We start from the raw sequence: 21,814 nt of genomic DNA on the forward strand, positions 1-21,814 counted from the left end.
TCAGGACAAGAGGTCATGGAAAGAAGCTGGAACAACAAAAGTTCCATTGAAATGTAAGGAAAACAATGTTTCCCTGTGAGGTGAGGGAGCCCTGGCCCAGGCTGCCCAGGGAGGGTGTGGAGGCTCCTTCCTTGGAGCTCTCTGAACCTCTATGGACACGTTCCTGACAGAGATGGACCTGCTTTAGCAGGGGGGTTGGACTAGATGATCTCTGCAGGTCCCTTCCAACCCCACCATTCTGTGATTCCGTGATTCCCTGACCATGGCCAGCTTTGAAGAATGGCTTGTTCACGTCAAAGCTGGCATCACAAACCCAGTCACAAGGTGTCCATCCTACTCCTGTAGAGGGGTCCCAGGGCAGCCTTTATTTGAGTCTGGGCTGAGCAGACTGACTGCACACGAATGAGGAGAGCTCCCACCTTCGTTTTTCCTGTAGAATAAGCGTTCCTACTCTCCTCTCTCGGTCAAGCACTGGAGTCTGTTTTGCTCAGGACCGTCACTGGCAGCGATCCCTCCCTGCCCTTGTCTCCATCCACAACAACCTTGGTGATCTTTTTACTGCCATTTCGCTGGGGCCTCTGCCATCCTAACGAGGGTGGGGGTGGATGTGGGCACCGAGCAAGAGACTGTCGTGCTGCTGCTGGGCTGGTTGGGCCAAACCACCACACACACACACCCCCCCTACTGCTCTCACCAGTTGCCCCCAACAGAGAACACTAAACCTGAGGACTTGTAGTTCCCACTCAGATGCTCTGGCATTCGGACCTCCATCTGTGCCTAGAGAAGAGAGCTCCCTTGCCCTAGAAAGCACTTGGATGTGCAGGTATTGGGAAAGCAGGACAGGCTGTGGTGATCAGCTGCAAGGCAAGGCCACAGAAGTGGACTGATCAGCCCCCTGTGTACGTGTGACCTGCTTCTTTCAACCCCTTTTCTCTCTGTTTTCCCACCTCTGCTCCTCCAGAAACCACCTGATCTCACCCTTTGCCTTGGTTTGGTCCTTTCCTACACATCCCATGGCAAGATCCGCGAGGCAGCAGCAGCCATCCTGAGTTGCCACGGCCATGCTGGTGTAATAAATAACACAGAGTGTGTATTGATCATAATATAGAGTGTGTATTGACCATAATATAGAGTGTTTATTGATCATAATAAATATAGTATTTAAAATAATAAGAGTTTAAGAAAAATATGTGTTAGGTGTGACAAACTTAATATGGAGTGTTTTAGAGAGATAAGTGTTTTAGAGAGAGATAAGGTCAGCTCTCAGTTCTGTTTGTTTATAGATATCTAGGGGTGGACCGTGAAAATGGGCTATGGGGACACTGTGATAGTGCTTAAAAATAAGTAATCGAGAGGGAACAGGAGTACTGCTGGACCCCAAAAATGCCCAAATTAGGAATACCGGGACATCCGATCTACAGCAAATGCAGAGGAATACGGACCAAATTGGGAATATCAGGACATCCCATCTACAGCAAATGCAGAGGAAAAAGAACTTTAAATCCTAAGGATGACCAATGAAGATCTCCGACGTAAAAGCTGGACATTTCGGAACCCAATCATGGACTATGTTCAGGCGTGTGGACAGCATTGAAATCTTATATAAGGCGGGAAATAGAAGGCCAAAGTGTGCCGTGGCGGAACTACTGTGTTTCCCCGGTCACCCAGCGCTGTTTTGCTCATTTGCCGCTTGCTAAATGTCTTTATTTTATGTTAAACATTAATTAATAAATTCCTTTATAGAAGAAAACAGATGTGACAACTTTTTTGTCCATAACAGATGTAGATTCAGAATCTCTCAGCTGTCTGCCACTGGTCCCCCCTGCTCTGCTGGCTCCAACTAATGATAATTTGGCTTATGTGTTTGTTTTAACAATAGGTTCTTAATTCTCTTATTGACAAATCCAAAATGTCATACAAAGAGAAATGGATAATCTGAAGGGCAATGTATTTGTCAGCATCCGTTTCCGTTCCCAAGCACCAACAAACTGCTGAACCTAACAGTTTGCTACACTGTCTCCTTCTCCTCACACCTTCCGCTGCCCGGGCCACTTTTCCCACCTTTCCCGTTCATTCTCGCGATGGGCGATGCCAGCCGCCAGCTCTTCCCTCCGAGCGGCGATAACGCTGGCGCCCGGCCTGCCGTTCCCTGGGACCGCCCTTCGCCCCGGCACACCAGCGGGCCCCGGGCCTTCCGGGCCCGGCTCACAGGAGCCACGGGGCGCTGGTACCCCCGAGGGGCGCTCGGGCTTGCGGGAAGAGGGGCTCGTTATCTCGGAGGAAACTAACGCCTCAGCCCCAGCCCCAGACTGGGGAGCCCAGCCTGGCCGGCGGTAACGGCCGCTGTGCCATGTCGGGCGAGGGGCGGCTGGGCCACGGCAATGGCGGTGGCGGCGGCAGTGCTGATGGCGGCGGTGCGGGGCAGGCCGGGCCGGCGGCCTCTCCGCCACATCCTGCCCTCGGCGGCTCGGCGCGGCCTCGGCGCTCCTCTCGGAGGCCCCCTCCCCGCCTCTCCCGGCCCTTCTCCGGCCCCGGGGCTCAGCTCCAGTCAGCGCCCAGCAGGCAGGCGCCGCGTTGTAGCCCCGCCTTTCCCATTGATGGCGGCAGCCGCCGGGCCGCCTCCCTCCGGCCCGCTCCCCCCAGCGGGGAGGCGCCACGGCGCGGAGTGACAGCGGCGGCTGCGGCGCACCGGGCGGGCGGGCGAGCGGGCGGCGGTGCGTGGGCCGGCCGCCCTCCTCCGCGGCCGCTCCTCGGCGAGGAGCCGGGCCCTCCGCGGCCCCCTGCCCCGGCCCGGACAGCGGAGTCGCCGCCGCTAGGAAGCCGTGCGAGGAGGAGGAGGAGGAAATGGGGGCGGCGGCCGGCGGCGGGGACCCCTGGAAGGAGTGCGCGGAGGCGGCGGTGCAGCTGGCGCTCCGCGCCGGACAGGTGAGAGGATCGCTCCCCGCCCGCGCCGCGGAGCGCTGCCCGGCGGCGGGACAGGGGCGCGGAGAGGCTGGGGGTGCGGAGCAGGCTGCCCTGCGGCTGGAGCATCCTTCTCCCAGGCGGCCGTACCGGCTGCGCTTCGAAATGAAAGAAAGAATTGTGCTAGAGGCGGGCGGTTTGAGGAAGCGCCGTGTGGGCATTAGGCTGGTGGGGCAGAGCTGGCGGGTAGGTGGCAAGCGGGCCAGGCCCCCGCTGCCGGAGACCCCGGCCGCCCCCTTCGGCCACCCCCTTCGGCCGCCCCCTTCGGCCGCGGGGGTCACGTCCAGCTAAGGACGAGGAGCCCCTTCAAGTGAAGGCTGGTTTATTTTGTAAGTGGAAGTATTCTGATTTCACTTCAATAATACGGTGGAAAGAACTGTCAGCGTGAAGGTGGTTTTAGTAACTTTTTCAAATGTACACCGAGCGTTTATTCTATTACTGTCACGTTTTGAAGTGTGTGGTGATGTTAAGGTTGAATTTGTGTATAACTGAAGCTTTACGCTGTGATGCCTTTATCCAGAATGTTGTGTATGTGCACGTTCCAGGACCAGCATTTAGTTTTGAGCAGCTCGTGCAGAGAAAAAATGCCCGTGTCAGGGAGGCTTTTTCTTCTTCTTTTACATACCGGTGTCTTCAGAGTAACTGAATTTCACTTGCTGGGGATAAATCGGCAGTGGCCTTGCACAGATCTCCGTTAGCTTAGTTAAGATCCGTGTTTCGCCACAGCAGAAGGTTGGTCATCTCAGGAGACATCCTGGCCGCACTGTGCGCAGCAGCAAAAATTGCACCAACTCTACCAGAGCCAAGAAATGGGATCAGCAGATTGTTCAGATGAGAAACTGAGTAAAACACAAACCTCAGCAACATGTATTTCTCTTCTGCTTCCATCTGCTCTATTTTGAAACTCACGTTGTATCTGTACACTATGATTTAAGAGCCTCCCTTTTCTATCTTGAGTTTAGGACCTGTAACTTTTCCTTAATGTGTGTTATTAAATGTATTTTCTCCTTAGTAGAAAGACACACACAAAGATGGAACAGAATGCCAGAGGAGAGGAGACTTGTTTTAGTAATACAAGGGAATAAGTGGGTAATCCAAATTGGGATGACAGGTCATGCTCTCACAGGCTCTCCAAACAGCAGTGTCTCCAGCATACTCATTCTGCCAGCCATTTCACAGGAGAAACTCATGACTTGCTCACAGCCATAACCATCTCCAGACATTTAAATTGCCTAGAAGACCACAGCTGAATACCTCTTCCTGGAAGATATAAACATGCCAGAAAATTCATCCTGGTATCTTTTTAGCTCACAATTTGCCATCGCTACAGTGCAACTGGCAGGAAATGCCCAATTCATCGGCAGCCCAAATTTAAACCAGTCAAAGATATTGTTTAAGTAGGACTTTGGAACTGTGTCTTTATTAACTTTGTAACGTTAAGGTATGTTTTTAGTTCCAAAACCCATCAGAGATTCTTGTGGAGGAAAAGGTGCAAATAGGGCTGTATCTTTTATTTAAGTGTCAATCCACTTCTAGCTGTCCCCAAAAGAGTCTAGAGACAAGAACACAAAATGCAGTGTGATATAGGTTTGATAGGACTGGATTTTTGTTGAAAATTGACTGATCAAATGGGTCACCAAAAATAGTCGATTCCGCTGGTCATGTTCATCTTGTTCTTCTGCTTCTCTTCCCACCCCTCAGAGCTCTCCACTTTTGCCTCCATTGCTAGAAGTCTGCTTGCACTCTTTCTCCCCAGATCTGCCTCCTGTTTCCATGCCTGCTTGAAATGTCACCACTTTAGCCTTGCTTTTAAGGCCCTCCATTTTTCAGGACCATGGCAGGTTAGGAAGGCTTGGAATCATTAGAAAGTTTCTAAAAGAGACTTGGTGCAGGGGCCAACCTAAAGAAAGGCATGCAGGTCAAGATTTTGAATTTTTAGGGAAATGTAGACGGTAATACAATTTCCTGGTGTCCCCTTTTGTCCCCAAACATGACTGTTTGGTTTATATTTCATGAGTTGGAGTAAAATGTATCTTCGTTCCAATAGATCGACATCTATGCTTTGGTATAGTTTCTTCTAAACTTCAAAGGCCATTAAAGAAGTGATTGCTTGAATATTTGTCAAAAGTTGTGTTGCTGGAATAACTTCTATTCCCAGGTTAAAACTGTGACATTCTCGCCCATCCTCTTACTTAGTTTCATTATTTTTATGAATGATCACAGACTCTCATTTAATACGTATGGCTTTTTCATAATGAGAGTGGCCATGGTTTTGTAACCTTGGTAATTGACCTGCATGAAAATGATGCAAAACCTGCTCTGTGAGGCCACATGTAATTGCACTTTTTGAAACCATTCTTCTGCAAGGTCTTCTATGAGTATGCTCTGCTTGCTGTATTCATGAGACTGTGCTTGTTGGTTTAGTATGACTTTTTGCTTAAAAAAAACCAGCATCCTTGATGGTGTTGAGAGCACTGAGTAATATTTGCAGAGTTCTCTGAGATTACAGTCAGAGAAACTTCACCAAAATGAGTGATGTACATATGGGTGAAAAAAAGGGTAAGAAACTCAGACTGGAAGCCATCACATTCAGTCCACACTAAGTACTTTTTGACTCTTTTTTTCAGAGGATATTTTTGTGAGGCATAAGAGACCTCACAGAATCCCACTGAAAAAAAAGGCATATCCGCTGATTCTAAAAAGCCAAAGTCTTTTTCCCCCATATTTGCACCCAAGGGATATTGTTAGGCTGTTGTCTATGGAACACAGACAGTTTTTTTTAACAAACTGGATTGATATTTCCTAAATTGTTTGCAGATAGTTATCCTTTTTATCTAGATGTTTAATTATGTGTTTGGGCAAATATTTCAGGACAATGTTGCAGGCAAGTAAAACCAACTTGGAATTCCCAGGATAAGGTGAGATAAAATACTTACCACAAGGACCTCACTGGAGGTGGCTGTCCTGGCAGGTACTGGGGGAGAAGGCGTCTTTTCCCTCTGTCCTCTTCATTCTCCTTTGTGTGAATTAGTTTCACAAAGGTGTTAGGAAAGGAGAAGTCCAGGACCATGACTGCACTGTGCCCTGCTCCGTGGGAAATGAAGAAGGGAGAAGGACAACTTCGCTCTTGCTCTGTGATGTGGTCTTCGTGCATGTACTGCTTGATGTAAATGCCCATCACTTTGCATAACCCCCCCCCCCAAATGCTCCCAGACAGGGTATTAGGATAAGATCTAGGCAATTCTTTGTTAGAGGGAAGGCAGCATGGGATAAGTGTTAAGTGGCTCTGCTGTAAATAACCACACTCCCAAAAACCAGCTGCTTAGAAATTGTTGTAAAATTTCCAGTCTAGATACAACCTATAATAGAGTATAAAAGACATTTACAGACAAAATACAGCATCTTGGTTGCCAGTTTTGTTGTACAATAGTGATAAGGAACAATCAGCAGTTTTCATTTCATCAACCTGTAGTTCTTCACCTGTAGATCTTTCACTTACCTATTGTCTGTTAGAAAGAGAGAAGCTTTTCTGGAGCTTCACGCCCAGCTGGGAAGACCAGGCAATTGCAGTAGGTGTCTTCAAACCTTGTTGTAAGGCTTCTGCAAGGAAAGGAGCTGAGTGATGTTGTTGGAGTAGTCTGAGGCCCCGGGCTGTAATACTCTGTAGGTAGATGATTTTTAGGGATTATCCAACATAAGCTGAATTCTGGACTACTCTGAGCTATTTGATGAATTTGTGAAGAATAAAGCTGTTTCCCCAATGATGCAGGGAATGTGGTCTTTGTGGGGGACACTAGCTTGGATTGCATACCTATACAAGCTGATGCAAATGCATATGAGTCCCTTTTGTCAGACCCTTCCTAGAATGCAGAGAATTATCAGGGATGAATCCATCCCATGGCACCACCACAGGTGAGCTGATGCAGATGGTGCCCATATGTAGCTGATGACCTCAGCATAGCATTGTGACTTCCCTTCTTCTGCTCTTCCCTTGACACATCAGTTACACAAGAGGCAGGGAGAAGCAGCACATCGTAGGACTGGGTAATGTGTGTCACAGCCCCTCAGCACAGGTCTGCAGAGGAAGAGAGGTGAGAAGGCCATCAGACACTGCTTCTGATCAGTCACAGCCTTGCATAAGTCCCACCTCCAAAGTGACTGGAGCTTCAGGCTGGCACGTGCAGATCAACAGAGAAACAGAGTTAAAAATGGTCAGGAGCAATTGGAGAAAGGGTCAGAAATGAAAAATAATAAATTCAGTGCTGAGAGGTGCAAAGGATTGTGTTAAAAAGGGAGAGATCAAGTGCTGGATCACAGGGTGAAGAGCAACTGACTGCAGAGAACAACCACAGCAGAGAGCTTGCACCTCTCTTGTTTTTGCAGCAAGGCTCAGGTGTGATCTCACTCCCTCGTTGAGCACATACTGATTTAAATGGCTACAAAAATCTCCTTAATCTTATATTAAAACTGAGTAGAAGTCAAAACCATGGCACTGCTAAGAAGTTGTTGAAATCTTCTCTATTAAAAGGAGCGTATTCCTCATCTATTTCACTATGCAGAGTTCTGAGCCCTGTTCTAAGCAGGGCATTTACTTGTGTACAGGCAGTATAAAAGTAAAGAACAATTAAATTGTAACAGAGTAGCATTTTTTTAGAATACACAACCAAGATGGCTGTATTGTTTTGAATTTTACTTTGTACTGAAGAGGAGCTCGAGGGCATTCCTAGAGTTGTGCTTTTATGCTCCTACAGCAAAACCTTCAAGAAAACCATGGAGGGCATTGAGGGGAGTAAAAGAAGTAAGTGTAGTTAATATTTTTATATACAATAGTGAAGCTCTGCAAGACGTCAAGCTGAAAAGTTTTAACCTGCCTTCACAAGCTCAGTAAATAGGCATAACTAGTGTTTTGAATACCTTCATTAGACACCTTCTGTACTAAAGCAACAGTTGGCCATATCCATTACTTGGCAGAACAATCAGCACACTCTTCAAACACAGTATTTTCTACTATGAAAACCAAGAGGCGAGAATGAAATTTGGGAGTTGCTGGTTCCCCTTCCCATGCAGCACAACTGTTTTCTTTGGTCATCAAGCATTTCTCAACACTTTAAAACTACTTTGATATTTGGAATAGTAGTGGATAGTGGAAAATTAGTTAAACAATTGAAATATTTGAAAGTTTTGGAAGGGACTTGGAATATTGGTCTTGTTGCTGCCAGTTTTAGTTAATATAATTCTGTACAAATAAGAGGTGTTTAATGTTTGGGAGTTTTTTTTGTTTTCCTAATTTCAAATAGTTTATCGTTTTCACTGGTTATAAAAATAAGTCAGCTCCATTTGCATCCTGCCTTCTTATTTTAATGAAAGAACAGAAAAAAACCAGAAATAAGATGGGAAAACTAGAAGAAAGCTTTTAACTGTTTTCCCATATGTGCATTTGCAGTTGATGTGGTTTAGTTCTGAGTTTATAACAGCTAAATCCTTATAAAACATGTCAAAGACTTTTCTAGAAGAGTCCAGGGTTAGATCACTGGTTCCATACCTAGGGAAAAGTCTTAAGTTTTTTGTTTTATTAAAGACATAGAAATTCTTTGGGAATTAGTGGGTGGTCAGCTCTTGAAGTTCCAAAAACCCATATACTCGAGATAAAATAAACTTTGTGTGTTTTCACTGGCAAAAAAAAAAAAAAAAAAAGAAACAAGTGGGGTTTGCCTTATTGCATGTCTTTTAAAGTAAGAGAGCAGTGGGGTATTGACCCTGTAAATTAAAGAAAAGAAAAGAAGCAGAGGGAGTTTCCATGAAAAATTCCTGAGTGTTAAGGCTCTTTCTTATCTTACATGTATTTTTTGTAATTTCCTAATTGGCTACAACTGCCATCATCCTTTTATTCTCTTAGTTGCGTTCCGTTCCTCAGTCCCTTTCTGAACTGTCAAGAGTGGTTCTCACAGAATGATTCAAAATGGTGTGTTTCCAAAGACTACTCATTAGCTCAGAAGGACTTTTTTAAAAAGTCAGAAGAATGAGAACACACTCTGGTAGAATTAGGCTTACAGTTGTTTTTTCAGGATTAGGTATAATTTTTCAGTAAATATATTATTTTAGTGTGCACTGGATGAATGGCCAACAACTATGGTCTGTGAACTTCTGTTTCAGATTATTAGGAAAGCTCTAACAGAGGAAAAACAAGTGTCCACAAAGACATCTGCTGCAGATCTTGTAACAGAAACTGATCATTTTGTGGAAAGTTGAATTATTTCTGTTCTGAAAGAGAAATTTCCTTCCCACAGGTGAGTGCCTATGAAATGATTTTTTTTTCCTTTAAGAGCTAAATATCTGACTGGCACTTCAAGGGAATTTTAAAACTATCTATTTCTCATGTATATTAACCTATTGCTGTTGGACATTTTCACAGGACTCCTTTGTTTAAGAAGTATTACTTCCCTATACGTAGTACTTTATATTTTATTATCTTTATGTTTCTTAAGATATATATTGAATAGTCGTGTTTCCCCTCTAGGGGTATCATGTACAAAGGTTCCATGTGGATCTCCACTGATCCATCCTCTAGTGTATAAGAATTCTTCCAAGGGTATCTATTAAAATATAGTTGAAATTAATGATAGCAAATGTCCTGTCCTACAGACCTTTCTTCTGCTTTCTTTTGCCATGATAGGTAAGCATTTGCCAAATCAGGACAAGTACCGTATTTAATCACATCCACCCTGTGTTGTATGGAATCCTAAAATGAGTGAGGAGCAGAGTTGTTTATCGTCATCATTTGATGCATGTACATGAAGAGATTATAAATTAGTATATGGGGTGTCAACCCAAGGTTTTAAAAAGAGATCAAATTATTGGCTTCTCTTGAATTATTATGGTCAATTTGAAAAATAACCATTCCTAGCACCTGTGCAGAATAGAGAGAGATTCTATGAGTTGTCTGGGTTTGGTTTGATGCAGAGGGTCTGCATCAAACATTTGACTTCAGTCTACATGGATAAAATGAATCTTCCTGCAGAGCCAGTGCAGAGCCTGTGTATCCTTTAAATGCTGTATGACTTCTTTCTAACTGTGTGCATCTCTGACAGAGATGAGCCTTACACTCCAGCACTGTGCAGAAATCAACAAAGATGAAAATCTGGAGGGCTCAGCTACTAATCTGATTATCGACAATGCTGCTAGGAAAAAGAAACCCAACACCCCACCATAAGAAGGAACAGAAAAAACATTGTATACTAAATATGGCTTTCTAAATACGTGTTGTGTGTGATCACATCCTGAAGCAGTACTGTGCAGCACAATGTGTGGTTCTTGGCCACCATTCTCAAGAGAGTGCCAGGCTTTACGAGCCTATTATTTGTGTAATATTCCTTCGACTATTGCTGCCTGTGCTCCTTTCTCATCTCCACTCCTGTGTTGTGGGGTTTTTTTGCCTTGAACAGTCTGCCAGAGAACATAAAACATACACATAAAATAAGATTCATCAGAAGTGCTTAATTGAACTCAGAATGGGAACAAAAGTTTTAAGGTCAGTGTAAGACCTAGAAACTGAAAAATCCCTGACTTTATTAACTCTGTACAGTTAGCTTCTGACTTTATAGGCAAATGAAGGAATTGCTATTTCTTCAGTATTTTGCTGATGTTGGTTATTGGGTTTGATTAGAGTTTGTTCAGACAGTAAATGCATTTATGTTAAACAATTGATTAAACTAGATTTAACTAGACTAGATTAAAACATTTGCAATGAGGAGTCCACAGTAGCAATCAAGGTTTAAATTCAAGTAAAACAAAAACTTCAAAAGATCGTGCACACTTTGTTTAGTCTGTTACTTAATCTTGCTGTTGGAAGCATTCTGCTACTTCTTCTCTCTTGATTCTTATGTTCTCTGAATCAACAAATGTACCTTAAGAGGAACATTAAAAAGTAAAAAAAAATTACAATACATTAAAAATTTAAAAGGGTTCTCATGAGAATCTGTGCCATTTGCACTGTGACAGTGATGAGTCTTGAGATATTGGAAGTGTACCCAGAAGTAAAGAGAAGTATTAGGAAAACATGTGAAAAAGAGAATTCTGTCCCACGTTTCATTCTTCTTCTCTCCACTTGGTTCAGTGATATGTATCATCCTCATTCACACTTCATCCAAGTTTTCATCTCTCACCACCCTTTGGTACTCTGACATCCTTCAAGTGAGTTTTTTCAAAAGGGGATTTTTCCGATAGATCTTTGAATTGTGGATAGGCACAGCCTGAAAGGCTGTATTGTTACACAAGTTGTCATCTTCAGTTTTAATTGTGGCCTTAATCCTGTAGACATTACAACCACGACACAGTCATTATAGAGAGTGACGTCCAGCACTAGCTTCCTGGCCTTCTGCTCTCAGGCCTCCATACGGGGATAGGTGAGGGGACAGCCCTGGCTTGAACCTCCTGCATTCTACTGGATGACACTCTTGCTGCAGGTTTCAGCACTTACTATGCTACAGGTTTCCCTGCTGTTCCAACAATGAGTTTCAGAGTGGCACCATGGTAAGAACAGATGTATGATGAGAGTTGGCTAAAATCACTGGACTCATTTTCAGTGGGAGAAAACTTTAATCCAGATTTAAGGAGAGCTCATAGGCTGTCAAATTAACTACTGTGATAACATGGCTATACCTCCTGCTTCTCAAGCTGTTCATAAAATTTTGTCTCCAGTATTTCAAGCCAAGTGTTTTGCTTAGTTTGCATATTTTTACAGGACAGGAAGCCATAGAACAACACATCTCACGTTGACCTTGAGCAACTGTCACAGTTCCTAGTGTTGTATAACAGCAAGGGGCTTACTTTAAACTGTTAGCCCAAATTTCATTAAATGTGTAGCTAATTTATCCTGCATCCATTTTGGAAAAAATATTCTTGGACATCAAGACTGTATCAATGGCACTGCTGTTCCTCAGCTTCATGTTAGCATTTCTGTATGTGAGGACTGCAGCGTCACATCCCAGTGCAGGAAAAGGTGAGAAACAGACTTACAATACTTGAGAGCAAAACAACTCACACAGAAGTAGTCTTGTCTTTAAAGAGGTTACCATTTCATCTGTCTTGAACTGGCAAGGAAACAGCTACAGTTCAGGCTTTGGCTGTGGGGGTTGGCAGAGGGTTGAAGCAGAAGCATAATTTATGGAGAAGGTGGACAGTCTGAGAATGTGCTCCATCTGCAAGAAGATGAGCTTCCTCTGCAGCCAGTAGCACAGCCAAAGTGTGTGGTTGGGTTTATATGCTAATTACAAGATTTGTAAAAGATTTGTATCATTTGTCAAAATTATACAGCACCATGACAAAATAATGAAATATTTACAGCAAACAGTCTGCAAAATATTACGTTTGAAAGAATTCCAAACGCTTGTTCTAGTCTTTCTCATTTCTCAGTTCCACACCAAGACTTTTCCTTCAGCTTTAATAGAGATGAAAATCCTAGTAAACATTTCCTTCTTCCCTCTTCATACCAACTAGGGGCCTATAATGCCATCAAAACAGTACTTTTTTTACTCAGGGAAAGCATTTGGAAAGTTCACAAAGTCTCCTCCTGTGTTGTCTGCGGAACATTTTAAGCTCACAATTGCAAGTGCTATGTGGCATCATGCAGCACTTGTTGAGAGCACAAGAAAAAATAGCTGCTACTCTAGCCCTGGGCAAGCAGCTATTTTATTTTATTGTTTTTTTTTTTTCTCTTTGTGTCATCAAGAGGAGTTTTTTCATCTTCAACTGTTTGGAGGAGATTCTGAATACCACTACCAGCTATTTGAATGAGAAACCAAAAGCAAGATTGAGTGCTAGCAGTCTGATTCTGCACCTTCTGTACATGCAGCACTTAATTCAGATCTTTGAGAGTGACAGCTGCACAGCACTTAAAGAAACAGGCCGTGAGCAGTTCATGGGAGAGCAGGGATAATTAAGGTCAGCAGGAAGTGTACCAGAACTGGATGTTCATTTCCCAGGGAAAAAGGAGGGTATCTACTGAAGGAAAAGGATATCTACTGAAAGAAATTTGGACAGAACAACAGAACAGAAGATGAGCTCAGATTTCAATTTGTGCCTTCTGCATCCAAACAACAAAAAACCAATAACTTGTTGATTTTCTCTAGGTCACGGGAAAAAGAAAGTTTAGCTTTGTAAACCTCATTTCTCGAGTCAGTCTACTGTAAAAAATTCAAGTAGGAGTGAGATTGTGGATTTTCTAAGAGTGTGTTATTTCCTAATGACTGAATTTGGCTGCAGAAGAGAAGCAGCTACAGTTTGCAGTTTATCTTACTTACTGCAATAGACAGTCCTAACCCATAAAATGACATTCTGCATTAAAAAACTCCTTCTAAAGTTCCAGGGGTGCCAGTTTAGATCCATTGTTGTATTCATTTTCATGACTTTTTTATATTTTGGGAAACATAAATGGAGTCCCTTTTTACCATGCAAAATAGTGTGCTATGAATTTGAGAACTCTCCTTCAAAGTTTCTATGAAAGCTCCTTATTCCGAGAAGAAAAAGCAGTATGTACGTTTATACATATAGATATAGATATAAAAATTAATTAAAATATACAGATATTAAAAATTAAGTATCTCTTCAAAAAGAGAAAGATGGAATTTGTCTTTTCACGTCACATCTCTAAACCACACTTGTTTTACTCCACACCAAATGCAGGTTTATTGCAGAAGAGTCCACTGCTGCTGGTTCAAAATGTGTCCTCACTGACAGTCCGACCTGGATTATTGATCCTGTTGATGGAACGTGCAACTTCGTGCACAGGTAAGTGGACAGTGAACTGGGAAGTACATAAAAGAGCAAAATGTAGCTTCTCACAAAGCCTCTCTTCTTCTTGAAAATGTTTTACCACGGTAGATTTATTCCTTTGTCTTGTAAGTAGGTGTCATGCTGTCCTGGTTTCGGCCCATCAGGGAACAAAGACCACGATTAGCCTCAAGTACCGAAGAGGCTGAGAATTGCTCGAGGGCAGGGAGGGCTTAATTGCTGCTTAAGGTCCAGGACAAAACAGACCAGGCTACTCGGTTTGGGGAAGAAAACAGAAAATAATTTAATGCAACATCAACTAAAACATACCCACAAAAACCCAAAACATAACCAAAACGAAACAACACAGAGGAATACGTCAATGAAGAGTCCAACCAGCCTTTTTAAGAACACCTTCCCGCCACACCTCCCCTCTTCCCGGGCTCAGAGCCCTGATCCCGGGGTTTTTACCTTGCCCCCCACCCTGAACGGTTCGGGGGGGGCAGGCAGTGGAGGTCTCAGTCAGTCTGCTCCCAATAGCTTCTGCTGTCTGTCCCTCCTCAGGACGGGTGAACTCCACACCAGTCCTCCCTGCGAGTCCGTGGGGTAACTCACACGCATGGCAGCCCTGCACGGGCTGCTCCGACGTGCACCCATTCCAAAGGCTGCAGCTCCTCTCTGCCTCTCTTGTGGGGCTGCTCTACGGCGTGCAGGCTCTCCAACACGGCCTGGGCCATGGCCGTCTCCCCACACAGTCCCTCGCCCGTCCGGGCTCACTCACATGGAGCTGCTGGTGGCTCTCAGTCCTGCCATGGATCTCCACAGGTTTCAGGGGCACAGCTTGCATTCTCGCCACGGCCTGCAGAAGGGTCTCCGGTCTACTGCTCCTCCTTCCTTCCTCCTCTGGCTGAAGGGTCCGCGTGGTCGCCTCCATCTTGTATCCCTCTTACACCTCCCGACCCGCATTCCAAATTCCCGTCCCCTAAATAGTGATCGCAGAGGCGCCAGATTGGCCCAGCCAGGCCGGAGGTGGATGTGAACCCAGGAGCCGGGGGAGAGTCCGCAAACTCTTTACCGGGTCTTCACTGCAACCCGCTCCCCCTGTTACTAAGCCAAAAGCTGCTCCTTGCTAAACCAGAACACATGCCTTTATCTTTTTGTAGCTCCCTTAGTGTATCTGAGGGAGTGTGTGTTTGTGCTGGGGAGAGCTCTATACTGTTATCTAAAGGTAAGCTAAAGTTTCTGCTGATTGCTTAATGGCCCACAGCTCTTGACTCACAGCTTGTTTATATATAACCGCACATGAACATGCAGAGGCTTGAGCTGAACTGGAGGAACAAGGCTGTGCTATGATGACATTTGGCCTAACGCCTTATGTGGTTGTTACCTATTCCTTGTAGTGGTGACGTTTTCTCCCTTTCAAATACAAGTGCTTCAGTTTTCCTAAGAAGTACAACCTTTGCACATATGTAAAGTAGAAAAAACAAAGTTGTACATAGATACTGTTTTTAGACTTACAGAATACTGCTCTGCAAAAGTAAATCTAGGGCTCGTTCTCACAGAAGTGCAAAACCTTTAATTCATCATTTAAGTCCTAGAAGTTGTAAATGAATGACTGCTTGTAATACTTCTGCTTAAAATATGTTCTGCCTTGTACTTTGTGATGTAACATAACTGCAGTTTTCATTAAATGAGAACAAAATAACTTGTTGGTGCAATTCCCTAGAATTCAAGGGGAGGTGGAGGGATGTCATGTGCTTTTCTTCAAGTGACATTTTCTCTTACTAGCAATATTTCCTGAGCCTTGCCTTCACAACTCTTTTTAAAACTTGTTTTTAAGAAATGAATTCCTTTCATTGTTTAAAGTGTAATAATTATACTTTAGTCAAAAGGAGCAAATTAAATACATGATGGTGACTGATGAAAGAGAGGGTAGAGGAACTGGTTTCTCCGTACGTTGATGTCAGCAGCAAGGTATCTGTGCAGCTGGATTGCTATCTCTGATGCTTGAACTTGAACAGATTGTGCTCTTTAAAGTGATGACTTGTTATAACAACAGTGATGATTTTATACTGGGTAATTCAATTACACTAAGGCAAAAAGATCACTAAAATATACAACGCGTTTCGTGTAAAAAGCCTGGTATCTTCCTGTGCTTATTTCTTGCCTTCTCCAATAGTAAATTCAGTTTTAACGACACTGACAAAGAGGACAACAAAGGAGAAATAGTACAATGCCAGGAGCATTTTGACACAAGTAAAACCACAGAGCTCCATGTGGGTTTTTTTTGCCTGAGGGAGTTGCATAACGAGTAAGTCAAGAGATTTTTCATTAGTGATGGGTCTTTTCTTATTTTTCACAGATTTCCGACAGTGGCAGTGAGCATTGGATTTGCTGTTAACAAAGAGGTATGAAGTATGTTCTTTAAGATGAGTGTCTGAGATGTGGGTAGAACCCTCAAAATCACATGGGAACTTTCAATAAAATACTTTTAGAAAGAAGCTAGCCACTACTCAGGTTTTTCCACCCTTTTTTAATTCATGTGGTCATACTCTACTAGTCTAAAATGATAGTCCTGCAAAACCTACTTGTGCAAACTGGCAATTGAAAGATAATTCTTACAAATTATTATAAATATTATTATAGGATTTATGTGGGGAAAAAAGAGAGTACTGACGTGGGCAAGGTTTTGTAAGACAAAACCGTAGTGAGTTAAATAATAGTGTTGCCTATTTGTAATTGAAACACATCTCCCAGTGTTCTTATATTAGCATTATTGCTTCTTTCCTACAAGCGGTATCTGTGAAGGCTAACTGCTGCTATGAGGCAATTCAGAACTGATTTCTGTTAAGACCTCTCTGAACTTATGGGCCTAGTTAATTTAATCTACCTTTATGGTTTTCTTAACATGGAGAATAAGTGTATTTCCCAGGAGAGCTTGATTATTGGTGGGGGGGTGGGGGTGTGTTAAGTATCCAGCCTTCATATGTGCCATTTTCAGTCTCCTAGCTATACCCGATCACGCTACTGCCTTTTCTCTGTATGCTGTCAGCTTACAGTTTGATATATACAGAAGAAGGAGCTATTCAAAGGAATGTACCTTTTTCAGACTAATTGCATGATCTCAAATACATGTATAGCTGTAAGTGAAGCCACCAAGAGTTCCATGCAATAACAACATAGTTTTCAGGTGCGCTAGTGCCTGTTACTGGTTTAAACAGCACAATGTTCTGTACTTCTCTAGTTAGACTTTTCAAACATGGAATCTGCAGAGAAACACTTCCATGCTTTTCTGAAGTTTGTTCATTCCCAAAGATCCTTTTAAATACTACATATTATTACCAGACAGCTTTCTCTAATATTTATGTTTTCTAGAACACCATCATGATTTTGATGCTGCATAATTTGGGTTATGTAAACTGAACAAAGCTGAAACAAAAATAAAGAATGATGTTAAATCTCCCTCAGTAAACAAACGGGAAAAGCAGAAAAAAGTATTAAGCTGAAAAGGAGCCAAAGTACACACAGGGGAACTGACCTGAATGTAAGCCTTGAATGGTACTGAAGAAATTCCTGCAAATGTCTTCAGGGAAAGAGTCTATTAATAGTGTCTTCCTCAAAAAAACCCCTTGCCAGATGCAATGGGAATGGTGAATCAAATTCAGAGTACTGTGTCGGCTGTGAAGTGTGTTATGCCTGTAGGCACACATGCTAACTGTAAACTAAAGGATGAGAGCTTCATTAGGGGTTCTTTAACAGCTTGCTTTTGTGTGCGGTATGTTTCAATATGCAAATAGCTAGCAATACTTCATCAACATTTTCATGGAATTATTTTATTGGTAAACCATGTTACAGATCTATCTGTTTGCCTAAGGATAACAGATAACAATAATCACATGTATGTAGTGAAGTTTTCTTTTAATCAATCAAAATGCAGATGAGAACAGACAGAAGCAGACATGTGCCAAAAATGTACATCGTTGTACACAGGAGGTGATAAAAAATTTATCCCAAAACCAGATATCGTGAATTTGAAACACAGTAAATTCAAGCAATTGAACATACAGACTTGTTGTAGTGCCTCAAGCAGACCCTCAAAACTTCCCTGAAATTTGGGAAGTTTAACTATTCACCTGGATTAATTATGAGCTGGATCTCCCTATTTGGAGAGTTGTAATGTCAATGACCCCTAAGATTTTAATCCTTGATTATATAACACCTTTTTTTTCAGTGCTTGAATATCTCATGTTCCACAAAAGCCCGTGCTGGCAGAGACTAAAAACATGTGCTCCCATTTGGGCTGGCTGAGCCACTTTTGAAATGGCCTCACTCCTTTTTGCAGTCAGAGTTCTGGTTTCCAGATGGGCAAGGAACAGTTTTGGCACGTGCCACTTTGTCTTCCTTTCTCTGGACATCCAAATCTAGAACAAAGCAAGGAAGTGGACCTTCTGCCCTTGCAAGTGCTTTGAAATTTGCCTTTGTTTTGAGAGACATAATTTGGTGGTGGCCAATTTCACTAGTGAAGATGGATCTTCTTTAGTCTCACTTCTTTTGATGTTTTAAGTATATAAAATCACAGTTGCTCTTCTTCTGTGAGGACTGTGGCTTCAGTGAAATAAACCAGCCCTGGAAGAGAGGGTGTGTTTCCCTATGCCCACCACTGGAAGTCAAGCAGCCTTCAGCAATGCATGATGTGTTGGAGGTCTAGGCTGTCACGTTACTTCATGCCTTTTGTTTCTAGGAAATGTGACTGTTGGATAACATTGATCTGCGCTATACATTTATTATTCACATTTAATCATTTGAAATCACAGTCCAGGCAAACACTGTTCTTTGTCAATGCCAAATTTTGTAGAGGTCTGGTATGGGAGTCCAGGCATCAGGATGCACCTAAATGAAGGATCCATCTTCCCTTTGATCTTGAATGGTGTTTCTTCTCATGCTTAGGTTCAGGTCAGGCCTTGTATGTGCTTCTGTGGTCAACAGAATTGTTCTTTTCCTCATAAATCTATCCGTATCACCATTAAATCTCTTCTACCAAGCCTCCTTATTTTTCTGGCCTGTACTAATGTAAGGAGTAGCCTGTAAATTTTCTCCTGTACCCTGAATTCGTGAAACCTCACTGATACTTGATCAGCCAGCTCATTTTCCTAAACAGAGACCTCCCTCTTAGTCTCTTCAACTAATTTCTACCTATGGCCTTTATGAAAACTGAAGAGAGCCACTTATCTGTTAGAAATTCATTTTAGAACTCAGAAGAACAACTTAGTCATGACCTAGCTGTGACTGGTGTGGTATGAATGCTTGGTGCATTTCAGCAATGAGGCGTGCTTTAGATATTCTGTAATTATAACTTGGGCCTGTTATGCAAAATTATCTGAGGCAAATTGCTTTCACCATCCAGAGTTTTCACTGATGGCTAAACAATGAATACCCTGCAGCGTGCCTGGATGGGTGTTACTGTATTTGAATTCGATAATTTAAAAAGTGATTGTTAAATCTGTGTTCCTACAGTTATGCTTTGTGATATCTTGTATCTTTCAATCTAATGACGTACCTGTTGCTCACCAACCGTTTACCGCATTGCTAGAATCCATACTCTACTTCTGCAATACTAAATTCATTGTTAGCCTGTTTAATTAAATGATGTCTCCAGCCTAATTTGAGTTTGAAAACCCCCTTGCTACTTCTGCTAAGAATTTTCAACTTAGGCAATTAGCTGTAATAAGCAGGCAGCCGTTCTCTAGCGGAATGAATGCCTCGCCTTTAACCCACAGTAGAGGTGACAGCTGACACTTGGACACAGCCTAGTTACTAAGTAATGAACGGCTAAACCTTTGAGTTTTGTCATGCCTTTAATGCCTCCAAGTTCAGCTGGCACAACAGAAGCAGAGACACTTGGCATTTGATGAACCATCTCCATCTGCATTGGCATACGCTTGTTATAGACTAGCAGTATGCAGATCTCAGAGGTGGACGACTTCAACACCTTGCAAGTCACTGTGGGTCTTTCCTTTGACTGTACACAAGGCTGACATCCTCATCTGCTGTGGGGCAGAATTGCCCTTGCTGAATGCAATACAGAAATAACACTCATATTAGTATTTCTTAATTAAGATACTGCTTTCATTTGTAATAGGTAAGGGTTCTTCTCAGTCATAAGGTGTCGTCAGTCTCTGAAATGTCAGAATGAGGAGGAGCTATTACTGAATGACTGGTGGTTTAGGTAGAAAGTTTCCTTTGCTCTTACTGTATTCCCAAATAGTTTATTAACAAATTTCATTGAAGTTCCCTATTCATGAAATCCTGTTTTCAAATATAATTAGATTAAAATCATTGCTAATCCCTCGTTTATTTTATTATGCTGGGTCCCCCGTTTATTTTTAGTTGACCGCTAATGTTAGTACATTTGCCAAAAGCTGACCGGTCAATGAAATCAAATGGTGTGTATAAAGAGAAGGAATGTAAGAAGGCATACTTCTTTTTAATCTTTCTGTTCTGGTTTTAAAAATATCTGTTTAGATCAGACTGTTTGGTATGAGAAATCTGGTCTTGCTTGAATTTTTATGCAAAGCTGTCACTTATCCTATGAAAGAGTTAGAGGTATAAAATTTGGGCATGAAAACTGTTTTATTGTGAAAAGTCCATTAGTGTTGTGTTTAAAAACAAATTTCTAGAATCTGCCTGGAAGCTGTTGAATTACTGGAAGCAACTGCCTACATTGCAGATATCTCGAAGGCCTTAATTTTAACAGAAATTGGTCCAAAACGTGACCCTGCGACTTTGAAATTGTTCCTTGGAAACATTGAGAGATTGCTCAAGGCCCAAGCACACGGGTAAGATATTTTACCATATATGTCTCACATTAGTGACCAAAAGTCATTAAAAGCACTCCCTCCCGCCCCCTGAAAGCAAAACCCAGACAAGTATGTGGCATGTTTTGCAATCTTGACACATAGGTTGAAATCAAAGGCCCTTTCTGCTTTCCATTACCATGTGTCCTTCTCGTGGGGTTTAGGGTCCGTGTGATCGGGAGCTCAACCCTGGCCCTGTGCCATTTGGCGTCCGGTGCTGCAGACGCCTATTACCAGTTTGGGTTACACTGCTGGGACTTGGCAGCAGCCACTGTCATTATTAGAGAGGCAGGTGGCACCGTGATAGACACTTCAGGTGAGTCAAATATCATTGTCTCTGTTGACTTTTGGGTGACCGAGTGGCTATTTTGGGGCAACTTGTGTTAACTCAATACAGTCTTCCTATGGCTCTACCTCATTTCTAGCAGCATCCTGTAGAAATGTCTGTACTCTCCACTAGAGTCTGGCTGATTATTCATGACACAGTGATGTAATTCCAGCACAGGGTTTCATCACATCAAGATCTTCTGAGTCAAACTCTATTTTGATGACTGAATAATTCCTTTAAAGTATCAGATTTACAGTGAAGAACTAGCCCAGGAGAATGGTAGATGCATTCAGATTCCAAACAGATTTGGGGAGACATCCTCCTGAGAAAGGATGATTCCAGGTTATTATTTTACTCATTTAGACAGTACACATCTCACAGTAATTGTTTACTGGTGACTCCAGATAGGAGTTGCTGAATAAGATTGTCCTTCCCACCCCAAAAAGAGCCACGTATGAAATTGTTTCAGTGTTTCTGAACCTCCTGAATGACAACATGGTTTCTATTTCAGAACACATTGCCTTTTTACATCGTGTAAGACAGTTCTCATGAATCCCCTTGTTCTCAGGGGGACCGCTGGATCTTATGTCCTGCCGAGTGATTGCTGCGGGCACCAGAGAGATGGCTGTGTTCACAGCTCAGGAATTACAAACCATTCACTACAGACGGGATGATGAAAACTAAATACTTAGCTATGGAGTCTACTCTCCTAAACTATGTTAACCTTTGCAAGATGGGTGGCTTAAATGGTACGTGATTTCAGCAGGATGCTTTCTGTGGAGATTGTCTGTGTCAAATATTTTTAATAAATTTATTACTATGTGGAAAGGCATAGGGAGATTTTTAAACCTCTAAGAATCTTGTTTCCTTTTGAATATGTATCTCTTTCAGCAGTATCTTTTTT

General features: G+C 42.8%; 1 protein-coding gene across 1 annotated transcript; it reads left to right on the forward strand.

Moving 5' to 3' along the window:
• The first annotated feature begins 2,381 nt into the window (after positions 1-2,381).
• On the forward strand, positions 2,382-21,594 carry LOC133627115 (inositol monophosphatase 2-like). The gene is given in 9 exon segments (XM_062010310.1): positions 2,382-2,414; positions 2,608-2,925; positions 9,115-9,248; positions 13,642-13,746; positions 16,091-16,136; positions 16,973-17,025; positions 20,406-20,564; positions 20,747-20,898; positions 21,479-21,594. Coding segments are annotated over 9 exon segments (1,116 nt in total).
• Positions 21,595-21,814: the final 220 nt, after the last annotated feature.

This window comes from Colius striatus, chromosome 17, assembly GCF_028858725.1.
Source record: "Colius striatus isolate bColStr4 chromosome 17, bColStr4.1.hap1, whole genome shotgun sequence".
Classification (NCBI taxonomy): Eukaryota; Metazoa; Chordata; class Aves; order Coliiformes; family Coliidae; genus Colius; species Colius striatus.